Consider the following 12458-nt stretch of genomic DNA (forward strand, 5'->3'; position numbering starts at 1 on the left):
AGATGGACGGAGATCATATGACAGCTTCCAATTGTCTTTTTTGACAGCATCTCACGAAACACATGGTTCTTAGATTTTCATTTACAAAACACCACAATTTTTCCCCAGGTTGTTAGTTTTCTTGATTCTGCTTTTATTATAACATGATAATAAATGAGCTTGGCAGTGTCACTCAATGTAAGCATTCTAACACTTGAGTATGTAAAATTACATGTTAACTAACTGCATAAAAATACACAAATCATCTCACCCATGTGTTTTCACATTTTCACATTCCAAAAAATGTAAGACCTATAAATTACTCAATTTGGTTTGCACACTTTCTCCAGAATCTACCAACATTTGTGGTATTCATTGCATGTCAGCCTGCATATTTAAGGTTTGATTTATGAGTCTTTAATTAGAATCAAAGTCAGTTCCCAATATATTTCCATTAAAAATAGTTTACACATTTTTTTAATCATGGGGTTTGTGATAAAAATTGAATTAACATTTAAATTGAACTAATTTGACTTGGAGACCAACTTTTTGTTACAGATTATTTTTGACAGGATTGAGTGGAGAATGTTAACACAAAGTGACTGTTAAGGACCTTATTCCAAGTTGTTTTTTTTTTTTTTTTTTTTTATTATCACCCCTAAGTGAGAATAGGTGTTTTGTATACATCATGTCTTATTTAAATAACAGAACTGAATATTCCTTTACCAAGAGAAAGGGGACAAAAGAATCAGTTTAGAGCTAAAAGTTGCTGCTGAAAACTAGTTATTTTTTTAACATTTAAGTTTCTTAACCTTATTTTACACTAAACAACTTCATAACGTTGTCTGACTGACCAGTTGATTGTTGAATGGTAAATACAGGTAATGATTGTTGGTAGACATTTTTACATTAATCCTGAGTGGTCGTAATGTTTTAAACTATGGTACAAAACATAAATATTCACCTCTACCCTGTATCAAATTAAGGGATTAATAAATTATTTGGTGCAACTGACTGCATTGTCTTCATCTATTCTCTGTTCAGGCTTTGCAAATCTAAATGTAAACCTTGATGGTAATTTCTGTCTGCAAGACCGAAGGATAAATTCCCGCACACTGGCCAACTTCCAGAACAGAGTTTATTGCGACGTTTCGGTCATAGACCTTTTTCAAGCAACCCTAACCTAACCCTAACCCTGTCTGCAAGACCAAAATGCGATAATCCACACAGCCAGAGGAGAAAAAAAAGATTTATTTACACAAAGCTACAATGACAAATTTGATGTAGCAAGTATAGAAAAAAATAATAACGTCTCAAAGAGATAGAAGTGTACACAGTCAATGATCTCCTGCGTTTCCATTTTTCTTTGATTCTTCTCTTGAGATTTGTGTGGAATAGAGGGCTGAATTCTCCTGCCCCTGGGGATGCACAAACCTGTGCATTGCTAGTGCTGGTCCCAAACCCCAATAAAATGGGGAGGGCCGCGTCAGGAAAGGCCATCCAACATAAAACCTATTCCAAATGAAACGTGGATCATAAAGGGATCCAGACGATCCGCTGTGGTGCCCCAGGGGAAGGAGAAATAGAAGGTGGAAGAAACATGACCGTTTATCACTAAAAACCACACAGATAGCATTTATTAACAAAACATATTAACTCATAGTTTTTGAAAATGGAATATGTTACCTAAAATATGCATGAGCTATTTTGTGTGTCCTGTGGAGACACAAAATAGTCCCCACAAAAAATAAAAATGATATAAAAGTTGAAATATGCAATTGTAGAAATATTTGATTTTTTTTTTTTTTTTTTTTAAGTGAAGGGTCTTTCTTTTCTGTACAGAGGACGCAGACTTGGTCTACTTTCTATTGGCTGTCGCTGTGCCAATCACACAGTCGTTAACCTGCAACATAAAAACAAAACAAAACAAAACATACCATTAGAGTACAAAGTACTAACAAATATCGTTAAAGAGAAATCCAACCGTAGCTACCTCTTCCTGTTACACATTATTCTGTCATGTTCAGTATGTTCCATTCCCTTTCTGTTTTATGCTCTTTTTTTCTTACTATGATACTGAATCTAAAGAGTTTCACCCCGATACATAAACTGATTTATGAGGCAGGTTTCTCTACAAGACCATACTATCTTGTTCAAGAGGCCATCTGGATCACCTGTCCCTCTAAAAATCTGCACCCCCCCCCACCGGTTTTACAATATAAGACAAACAACTTAATGACTAGGAAGCCACTCACCTTGCTGGCAAATCTCAGGGAGTTGAGGGTTTCCCCAAAGCTGTCTGGCTCAGGGGAGATGTTCACAAACATCAGGCTGGAGAGAGACAGTAAAAATAAAAAGATTAGCAGCCATGGCTGAGTTCTTCAATATAGCCACCTTTCCCATAACAGAGCTTATAAGAACAAAATCTCACAGTAAGAGGGAATTCTTGCACTAAAATGTTAACTAAAGCAGTGTAAAACTTCGCTGTAGTTTTTTTTTTTTTTTTTTTTTTTTTTTTTTTAAATAAATCATTCCAGCCAACTTTCACAGGTAACCAGCCATCATTTGAAAACTGGATTACTTAGCTGCTACAAGTCAAGATAGCAGTTAAACACTGGGTTGTACCAGTTTCCTGGGCAAATGCCATTTCTGATATTGGTACATATTTACAAGTTGTTTTTTTTTTTTCTTCCAAATGAAAGCTAAGGACACTAAATTTTATATAGATTCTAAATATCATGATTATAATATTAATACAGTTACGTAAGAGAAGTGTGTGTCTTGGATTAGGCTGAGGGTTACTGGAGCGGGCTACTGGTATATTGTTTGCTGATGGTGCACTCACGTTTTGCTGTTCCCTCCTAGGCAGCCCTGTAACAGGTAAGTGAGCTTTGAGTTTCTGTAGGGAATGTAGTTCTCCTGGAAAACAAACACAACAACAGTTTACATCTGAACCATATCACTTTTTCCCAAACACAAGCTGATCTGGGGAAAAACAAAACAAAAAAAGCCCCTTTTAAAATCTATATGACATGCCCACATGAAAATCTGATCCTCTGAGACATCTAAACTTAAAGAGGCAGCAGACATTCTGAAGTCAGATTTGGTTTTCATGTGGGCTCCTGTTGACTGACCTTGTTGGCCAGAGCAGTGATGACAATGCCCAGGTTGGAGAGCGAGCTGTTGATGGCAGTCATTTCTTTAAAGCGCTCCCCCTGTGACTGGCTCTTCAGCATTCGCTCACTACCGGCCAGGTCCACCAGACACAGAGTGGCTGTTCACAAATGGAGAGACAGAGGGGGTCAGAACAGATGTTCATTAGGAAGGAGTGGCAGGAGCAACAAAAACTTCAAACTATAGTAAGAAATATGGAGAACGTCCATCAGTTTTGAAGAAGAGAATATTTTTACTCCCTAATCAAGCTGGTAATAGGATCAATCACTGAATGTCAGTACTTTTTATGCTTTGGCACTGTAGGACACATGTTATCATACCAATATAGCACTTTGGGATTGAAGCTGAATGTTGGGTCATGTGGAATGGATCTTTCCTTACTTAAAGATTGCATGTCAGATGAACCCGTGAGCATGAATGGAACTTCTAACCATGGTACTCAGATGTCATGATATGGTTAATGGTTGCTCAGCCGCTGCACATACGGGATTATACTCACACTTGCAGTTGATGTCCCTGCCAGCGTTTCCTCCCTCTATGGCCAGCTGGAAAACTGAGTGGGAGCGAGAGGAGCGGTCGTTGAGGTTGGTCTGGGCCGTGGAGCGATTCTGCTTGGCCAGTGCGATTAAATTAAGAACCTGGCAAGAAGAGAGGAGTAGCTGGGGTTATATCAGAGCATGACCTTGCATAATATGCTGATTTAAAACTTTGCTGTCAATAAGTGGAATCTTAACTATGGGGTTATAATAATGTTTTTACACACCCCAACCTGGGTCCCCCCCACAAAAAACACAAAAAACACAGATGCATATGTCGTACCTGATCCTCAGAGCAGACCTTCTGGTAGGTTAGGTTAGTGACGGTAACGTCATTGTTGGCCAGCTTGCGGATCTCATGCTCCGGTCTTTTGTTGGCCTTGCCGGTGTAGAGAAGGTCTCGCAGGTTTTCATTATATATTTCAACAAAGCTTGCCGTGAAGGTGAACTGAGATCAAACAGAGACAATGTCAAAAGATACCAAAAATGTTTTTACACATTTGTTTACTCATACCTTCTCATTGAAAAACTAACCTGCCAGCCTTGCTCTTCCAGCCTCTTTGCAGTCTTGAACATCTGCTGCACGGCCCTGGGAATGACGCCCATAGTCTCCTCAGTGTCATCCCCCTCCATCGTGAACGTCTTACCACTTCCTGTTTGCCCATAGGCGAAGCAGCAGACGTTATAGCCATCCAGTGCCGACTGCACCAGCAAGGAGATCTCATCAAAAACCTGAGAACACAGTAGCAAAACCTCCAGTCACCTGATTTTAACTGTAGAGGGCATATCTATGGATATATCCACTGTGTCACAGTGGATAGAGACTGGCTTCATATGATCAAGATTAATTTTGGCTGGCAGTTCAGTCAGTTGCTTATCAATTCTAATTGCAGTTAATCTCAACATATGTAGTCAGTGGATGGGGCAATCTTAAAATAAAAAAAATAAATAAACGCACACATTAAAAGGAGACCATTTTCAGGTGCAGAATAGGGAAAAAAGGTTAGTTTGTTTACGTATTTAGAGAAAATCTGAAGTTCTTGTTTCTTGGTAGATTTACTGAATGTTTCAGCACCCTGGTTGTGCCTCTCCAGGTTTATTGATAAAAACAGGCCAGATCTTTCAATATTTTTAATTTAAAATAATCTGCTTGCTCAATGATATAAAGTGATTTGACCCCAACACTGATGGATATACTGAGTTTGCCTTTGATGAAGACCAGAGCAAACATGGTCAGCATCTACTGTGACAACATAGTAACACACACACACACACACACACACACACACACACGAAACTTGATATGATGCACTGCTGCAACACGGCTTGAGACAGTCCCGAGACACACTTGCTAAAACACGGAACCTCAGGTAGGCAATGTGTCCTGGCCCTAATTGTTCACCAGGAGAACATAGTAAAATAGGCAAGATTTTCATGTGTGTGCATGTTGTATACCTCCTGCTGGGAAGCTTTTGGGCCAAACACCCGGTCAAAACTGAAGTTATAGCTCTTCTGTGTGTCTCCGGCTCGGCCTACATGGGACTGAGGGGAAAAGAGAAGATGGATTCAGTTTTTTCGATTCCACATCGATAATTCTTGCAAGAAACAATGAAACATTCTTTCAGTAACAGCTTTGGTTACAGTTAAGGGCACATTAGTCTTTTTCGCACATGAATACCATAAAATTGTTACATTTACTGGCAAAGGTAGCACTTTCTGCTATTTCATCACAATGTTACCATTAGATGAACACTGCAGTTTATTGTCCTGCAAGGCAACTATCTGGGCTGCTGGTATGCTCCTCACCTCCTCAGTTTTAGCCAGCGCCAGCATCTTGTTGTCATTGGCAGAAAGCTGGATGTGTTCACTGAGGCCTCCATCCACTAGCGGGCGCACTCTACAAAAGACCCTGATGTTTCCCTGCAGGTGAACAAGGGGGTGATGGACAAAGACATAAATCAGAGAGACAGAATACAGCATCTTGTTTGTAGCACAAAGAATGGAGAGAACAATTTACAAAAAAAGGTGGACTAAAGTGTATGTAAAACAATGTAACACACATAAATAATACACTAATTTTCAAGTTTCCTCCAGGACATTGAGCACGTTTACATGCACACCTTATTCCTGTATTAACCGGAATATTCGCAATATTCTGGTTGTGCAGGTGTCATGTAAACACGCACCGAACCCGGTTATGGTCATATTCCGGTTGGAGAGAATTCCAAATAAGACCCCTGGCATATGCCTGTTCCAGCCGGAATACTGTGGCATGTAAACACCTTAGTCGGAAAATGCCCCGAACTGGAATATTCAGTCACGACTGCGCATGCTCGACTCACAAGGAATTCTGTGGCGTCTTTGTTGCTATGGTTACTGCAAGCGGGGAAAACGGCATGGCAAACAGCAGCAAGAGCCAGGAGACTGCAGTCTGCCTTCAGCTAATAAAAGACTTAAATATCATGGAGGATACCGATGGGAGAAAACATAGAAATAGCGACAGAAGAAGAAAAAGAAGAAGACATTGAAGAAGACTTCTTCGTCTGGCAGACCCGACGCCTATACGCGTACTGCTGCCCATCGCGGCTGAGTGTCGCATTACATAAGAGAGTGGAATATGCCGAAACACGGGAACATGCCGATTGACATGTAAACGGAATATTCCAGTTGCCGCAGCGCAGTTACCTTAGCCGGAATATTGACCCGAACCAGAATATGGTGTGCGTGTAAACATAGTCAAAGCCTTTAAAAAGGCCTCATGTTAAATGTTTTTTTACACACATACATTAAACTACTGACAAGCTTTGTAGTTCTTTTTCCTCCACTTAGAACTGGGTTTTCAAATGCCTAATGCTGTATTAGCTTCAAACTTGGCATAATTCATATCAACTCTTTTCACTATTTCAATGCAGTTATCTAAAACAGGACTGAACGATATGACAAAATAAATTTTAAAATTACAAATAAGTCATATTTAGTGGCTACTTTTAATATCTTAAGAAAACAGAATGCTTATCATTATCATTATTCTAATCTCCTGCGGCCTACCTCCCAAAATAATAGTGTGACTGAGCATGCAACCAGACTGTTCTATTCATGTAATGTAATCCTGTTTTAAAATTGACATTTTATTGAAATTTTATAGTTATATTGAGGAAAAACATATTGTGATATTTTTATTGCACAGCCCTAATTTGAAGCCCAAATCTAAGTACTACTATGTTTTAGTTTCAGGTCTCATATCTCGTATAAAACTAGACTTAGAACTCACCTTGAGTTCCTGAATGGTATTATGGAGCTGCCTGCGCTCCATCTCGCCTGCATGAATGTCGTCTTTCTGCTGTGCCACTGTTTCCATCAGTGACCGAACCTGCTCTTCACTGTCTCTGAGGCTTGTCTGCAGGCGAGCTACAGTGGATTCCTGCACCGACAGCTTCATCTGTAGTGGAGAGGAAAAGGAGACAAAAAAAAAAAAAAAAAAAAAACACACCAAATGTTATTTTGTCCCAAATCCACATACTGTGTAATAAAAATGGATCTCCGACCAGACAACCATTTGTATTTACTTTTTGTCTGATCCATGAAAGTTGGTGCTAGCGGGTTACATGATGCATTTCCACTGGTTGACTCAGTGGCAACAATGACCATATGTCAACCTTAGTTTCTGCACTTGTAATAGCTGTACAACAAGAACCACTTGAAAACAGACCTGCTCCAGGCACATAAAAGTAAGTCTGCATACTATATTGCAAGTATTTTCCCAACACAGTATTAATGTGAGGCAAGAGAAAAGTGTTTGAGGATGTAAGACATGATGTCAGTTTGGCTAATTTCAATCAGATAACCTGCCACCTGCTCAAAGTGCTGCCAAGAGGTTACTACTGCTTTTTTCCTTTTCTATGGAGCTGCTTATGACTAGCATGAATGGGGCTAGTCTGATCACAAACCTTTCAACATGTGGACATTATCAACCACACTCAATACTTCTGTGTCCTGAAAACTGTCAATTCTATGACCAAGAATGTCAAGAGTAGATAGTGGCCATGTATAACTCAACAGGTGGACTATGGCACCAACATTATTCTGGTATATTGGATTTAAGTGTCCACCACATGGCATATAAAATGTGAAGATACAAGCCATGACCAGAATTCAGATGTTCTTAAGGGTTTGATTGCTGGCTATTTTACCTTGAGAGTCTGGAGCTCTACCTCCTGGCTCTCTCGAAGAGTCTCCATGACTGTGAACTTGGCCTTTAGGTTGGCCAGGTCCCTCTGGATGGTGTTCTTGTCAGTGATGGTTTTCTCCAATTCATCTTGGACCGCCAATAAAGTCTGCTGGTTCTTTTCATAATCACTAAACCCACAAAAAGACAGCACATACATTGGATGTGCAACAAATTTGCATGACTACAGCAATGACACATCAATTAAATGCAAGTTTACAAAGTTTTATTTTGTTGTTGTTTGTCTGTCCAGCATGTTTCTATGTTAAAATGATACTGCGTGTCACATCTTAACAGCATTATCTATCAAACTAGTCACACTACGACGACCACAACATTCAGCTATGGTACCTGAGCTGGGCCCTTAGCCGCTGGAGTTCCTGCTCCATTTCCGCCGCTCTCAGTTGCTTTTGAGCCATGGAGCCCTTCAGCTGCTCATTCTCCAAGCTGGCCGATTTAAGTTTACCCTGGTAGTTTGCAATTTTGCCCTCCATATCACTGACTTTGCCCTTAAGGTCCCAGGCATGCCGTCGAGTACCCCCGCCTCCACCTGTGAATCACATTACCACCAATCATTTGGCATTGAAAGTTAGTTTGACATACAGCAGTTCAGACCTTCCTGCAATCTATTTGCCAGGGTGGTGTATTTACAAACCATCCCGCAAACAGATATATTAGCTTAAAGGGTAAATCCACTATTTTTAAACCTGGAACTTATTTTTCCATAATTTGGGGACCAAATGACTAATAAGGCCTACATGTTTTAGAAATGGTCTAACATCGAAGGTGATCACTTCAGCCGCGAGTCAAGACTGCAATATAAACTTTGGGGGCATTTGGAAAAGTCAAAGACATATGTCTACTAAAAGCACTTGTGGAAGTAGTAAAAGATGTTAGAACAGGGGCTGTAAGAAGTGAAATGTAAACAAAATCATATGTTTGTAGGGATCCTTCCCATAATGTTGCCAGACACAAACAAACAAACAAAAAAACAAAACAAATGCAACCTTCAAATTATTTGTTATTTGTCAGAGACGATCAGCAGGTAAGCAGTTGTTTAAAGTTGCCTCGAGTACAACCATAAATGTACTTGAGAGTAATTATTTTAATTTAGTAAAGATGTGAGTGAACAAAAGTCTCACCTGCTTTTGGGACAGCACCTCCCTTTGGTACAGTTGAAGCAGTAGCCTGCTTCAGGACACCTGAGGGTATGAAAATCTGGGTTTTATTTATTTATTTATTTGTGTGTGTGTGTGTATATGTATGTATGTATTCCGCTGCAGAAATAACATTCATATTATATCATGCATCCTTATGCTGTGATGGTAAATCCTCCAAAATTTTGTGAAGCGTACACCTGAAATGCTTGGGGGTAGAAAAGCATCCCAGCTTACACACACTCTACTATTGTCTGTCATCTCACCTCTGGAAGGACCCGCAGCAACAGTTGCAGCTCCTGCAACTCGAACCGACTTAGCTGTGAAGGCACATAGAACGAGAGGATATGGAAGATTTTGCTGATTATCCAACCAAAACAAACAAACAAACAAACAAAAAAAGACTGCATTGGAAATCAGAACATCTGACTTGTTTAATACTAGGCGTGTGACTCTTTGGTCTAACGGAGATTCAATTAAATTGATGATTCACTAGTTCAATTTATAACTCTTGTAGAATTATTCATTTTGAGTTTGTAAGCCACAATTCTAGTTAACTATTTGATTCAGTACGTTTAGACAATTTTATATCCCTTAAATAAACATGTGCAGGACTATCAATTTTCTTCTCAATTCTGGAGAAAAAAAGTCAGTTCACAGTATGTCATATGGATTAAGGCCTAAGTCCAAGTTCATTCTCTTGCTTTTTTTTCTTATCAGATCAATGCAGTTGAATCAACAGATTTTTATAATCAATCCTGTGTTAATTGTAAATATCATCCTGTGTAATTAGTATTTTCAGCACATGATATTGATATTTCTACACAAGCACTGACAAGATAAATCCCTGTATATTTTCTGAATCTAGGCAAAAATGTAATGCTGAAATGTAGGTTTTAACCTGCAACTTACCAGCAGGAGCCCTGGTAGTTGCAACAGGAGGCCTCCTATTGCCAATAATGGTTGCTGCTGCTTTTGGCTTGGTCGGCTCTGGCTCCTTCCGCATCTTTTTCTGCAAGAACAGCAAGCACATGAGCATAAACCAACAACACTGCTGTAAACTTATTGAGTTACTTATGACACTAAATTGGAGGGCCCATCATGGAAAGACTGTCCTCCAGCCATAGTTCTATGACATACTATGACAAGATGACAAGACAAGAATATGTTTCACATTGCACACATTACCTTGGCTGTGACCCTAGTTTAGTAATAACATAACTCTCCACTGGGTGCTCACTAAATAACCAGGAATTCATGTACAAGATAACTTATTAGATTAGATCATAATTGTCTTGCATCTTAAGACACTGTTCAGACAGCCAGGATGCACATAAAATAACAGCTTTAACACGGTCAGTAGGCCAGAGCCTTGTCCTTTGACACCAGTAACTTATCTAACTTTACATTACACTTTTACATGCATTGACGTAGCACGAAAATTAGCTGACGTTGTTTTCCGGGGTAACCTGCTACAGCAGTACCGGCCGAGCTAAACAACAGTAAATAGTGCAAGTTTCAGATTAAAAACACCCCTGGAAAAGATGCCCCAGCAATGATTGTATATAACACCTAGCAAATAGGAAAAGAACTAAAGAGAGGCTTTCTAAAGGGAAAAAAATACGTTATACATAAAAACAAATATGAATATTAATCACAAACCTGAGCAGGTTGACAATCATGATTCTCCAAGCTGTTGCTAGCAGTCAGCACTCTCTTGCTCGACATGACTGGCAAGCGGGATACGCTGTTCTGTTGTAGGGGAAAGATGTGATCAGAACAAAATATCAGAAAAAAAACAAACAAACAAAAAAAAAAAACAGCTCCAGCATTCATGTTGACATCTCTCCAGCCACATCTCTGTCAGGCATAAAGTCAGTCTCCCATTCTTTGAATGGAGAAGCTCTTTACAGGGTGATTTAGTGACATCAAAGAGATATATGAACTAGCACTAGATATAGGTACATATATATACAGATATGGGTTATGATTCCCTGTGTATATATGGTGTATAGGTACACTTTTTTAATGTATACTAAATTTCTTCATCCTGTATTTATTGTTGTAATATTTTGTGGGAATAATGCACATATTTACACACAATCTACACTTTTTTTTTTTTTTTACACAAATGGCACATATTTTTCTATTTATTTTCTTGTATTTCTATTTCTTAGCATTTGACGCTAATTCTTCTCTAGGGAATTTCAGCAAATGCAACTGACTCAATTCCCCATCGGGGTTCAGTAAAGTTAGTTGGCGATAGCTGTTGAGCTACTTAATATTTTGTGACACCGTTTCAAGCGACACAAACATCGCTGCCATGTTTGTTTGTATTTCAGTTCGTGCAGGTCAGTACTCACCTCTTTAGCGTTACTCATTGGATTTTCCTCTGAAATTACACAAACGAGAAAAAAAACACCAACAATGAGCACAAGTAGCTGTTTCTTCAAACATGAGTTTGATCATGAACATATTCCACTAGCTTACCTGCAAGCTGGTTAGCTGTAGCATAGCTAGCAGGCTAGGATAACTGTTAACTATCGAATAATGGATAATCATGCATCGCAAACATTATCTGATGTTTACGCTAAAGTATGAAGTGTTATGGCAAAATGCAGTCGTTAGCAAATCATTCGTTTTTTAACACTGAAATCTACAAAATAGCTAATTTATTATTTTTTTAAAATTACCGTAGGAGAAACCGTGTCCCAAACTCTCTCTCTCCACCGTCTCCAGCCGTTTGAATTTGAAATTGAACTGTTTTGGTGGGCACTTCGAATACGCTGCCCTGATTGGTTGCGCCAGCCTAAATCCAGCCCCCCCCGTACGTCTACGCATTGCAAAAACATTTTTTCCTAGCATGGCGAAGTAATTTTAGTGTTCATTTTGTCTTATCATTTGAGGTGATGTTTAGGTTGCTGTCGTTCTTTTTATACATCCATAGTTAAGGTTAGGGTTAGGCATAAATTGACTATGGCTGCGGTTAGGAAATTGTTGTAGAGAATGAATGTAAATCAATTAGGTCATGACTTCGCCATCCTAGGGAAAAATATTGAATACACGTCATGGGAAGATACGCCCACATGGTTCAGGTTCGGGTTATGATTGGGTGAGCGCTCTTCTGCTTTTCACGTCATGGCTGTTTTAGCGAATAGGACTGGTGAATTTTTCTGACCAATTACAACACTTGTGGGATTTGAAACGTGAGCGAGTCAAACAATACGAGAGTGTAGCAGTGGTATTTTGTAGTGTCTGTCCTGCCGCAGTCACAGTGGTCAGGGCGTCCACGCTACAGAAGAAATGTTTGCTAAACTGATTTGTCTCTGCATATGAACTGATCATCAGACTACTTGTGAAATGACCTTGTTTTTCAAAATTTTTTAT

At 39.3% G+C, this 12458-nt stretch overlaps 1 protein-coding gene across 2 annotated transcripts; it reads right to left on the bottom strand.

Moving 5' to 3' along the window:
* Window positions 1-1210: 1210 nt before the first annotated feature.
* LOC115368093 (carboxy-terminal kinesin 2-like) lies at window positions 1211-11850 on the bottom strand. 2 transcript variants are annotated; one of them, XM_030064080.1, is made up of 18 exons: window positions 11765-11850; window positions 11435-11463; window positions 10734-10823; window positions 9984-10083; window positions 9338-9391; window positions 9057-9116; window positions 8266-8464; window positions 7880-8045; window positions 6961-7128; window positions 5496-5609; window positions 5145-5231; window positions 4224-4421; window positions 3973-4137; window positions 3653-3791; window positions 3114-3253; window positions 2825-2898; window positions 2235-2310; window positions 1211-1882 (listed from the first exon to the last, which is right to left on the bottom strand). In XM_030064080.1, exons 2-18 carry the CDS (start codon window positions 11450-11452, stop codon window positions 1838-1840), a joined length of 1893 nt encoding a protein of 630 aa, XP_029919940.1. In that variant the 5' UTR covers window positions 11453-11463; window positions 11765-11850; the 3' UTR covers window positions 1211-1837. The 2 variants fall into 2 exon arrangements, with proteins under 2 accessions (XP_029919940.1, XP_029919941.1); XM_030064081.1 differs by lacking the exon at window positions 11765-11850 and adding an exon at window positions 11562-11746.
* Window positions 11851-12458: the final 608 nt, after the last annotated feature.

The sequence above is a fragment of the Myripristis murdjan genome, chromosome 11 (genome assembly GCF_902150065.1).
Source record: "Myripristis murdjan chromosome 11, fMyrMur1.1, whole genome shotgun sequence".
NCBI lineage: Eukaryota > Metazoa > Chordata > Actinopteri > Holocentriformes > Holocentridae > Myripristis > Myripristis murdjan.

Bases quoted from the DNA above. Each gene is read 5' to 3' on its own strand.
- LOC115368093 (XM_030064080.1), bottom strand. The intron at 5,232-5,495 runs GTGAGGAGCATA...TTTTCCCCTCAG, and splicing joins CGCTGGCTAAAACTGAGGAG to TCCCATGTAGGCCGAGCCGG. The intron at 1,883-2,234 runs GTGAGTGGCTTC...TTTATGTTGCAG, and splicing joins CCCTGAGATTTGCCAGCAAG to GTTAACGACTGTGTGATTGG.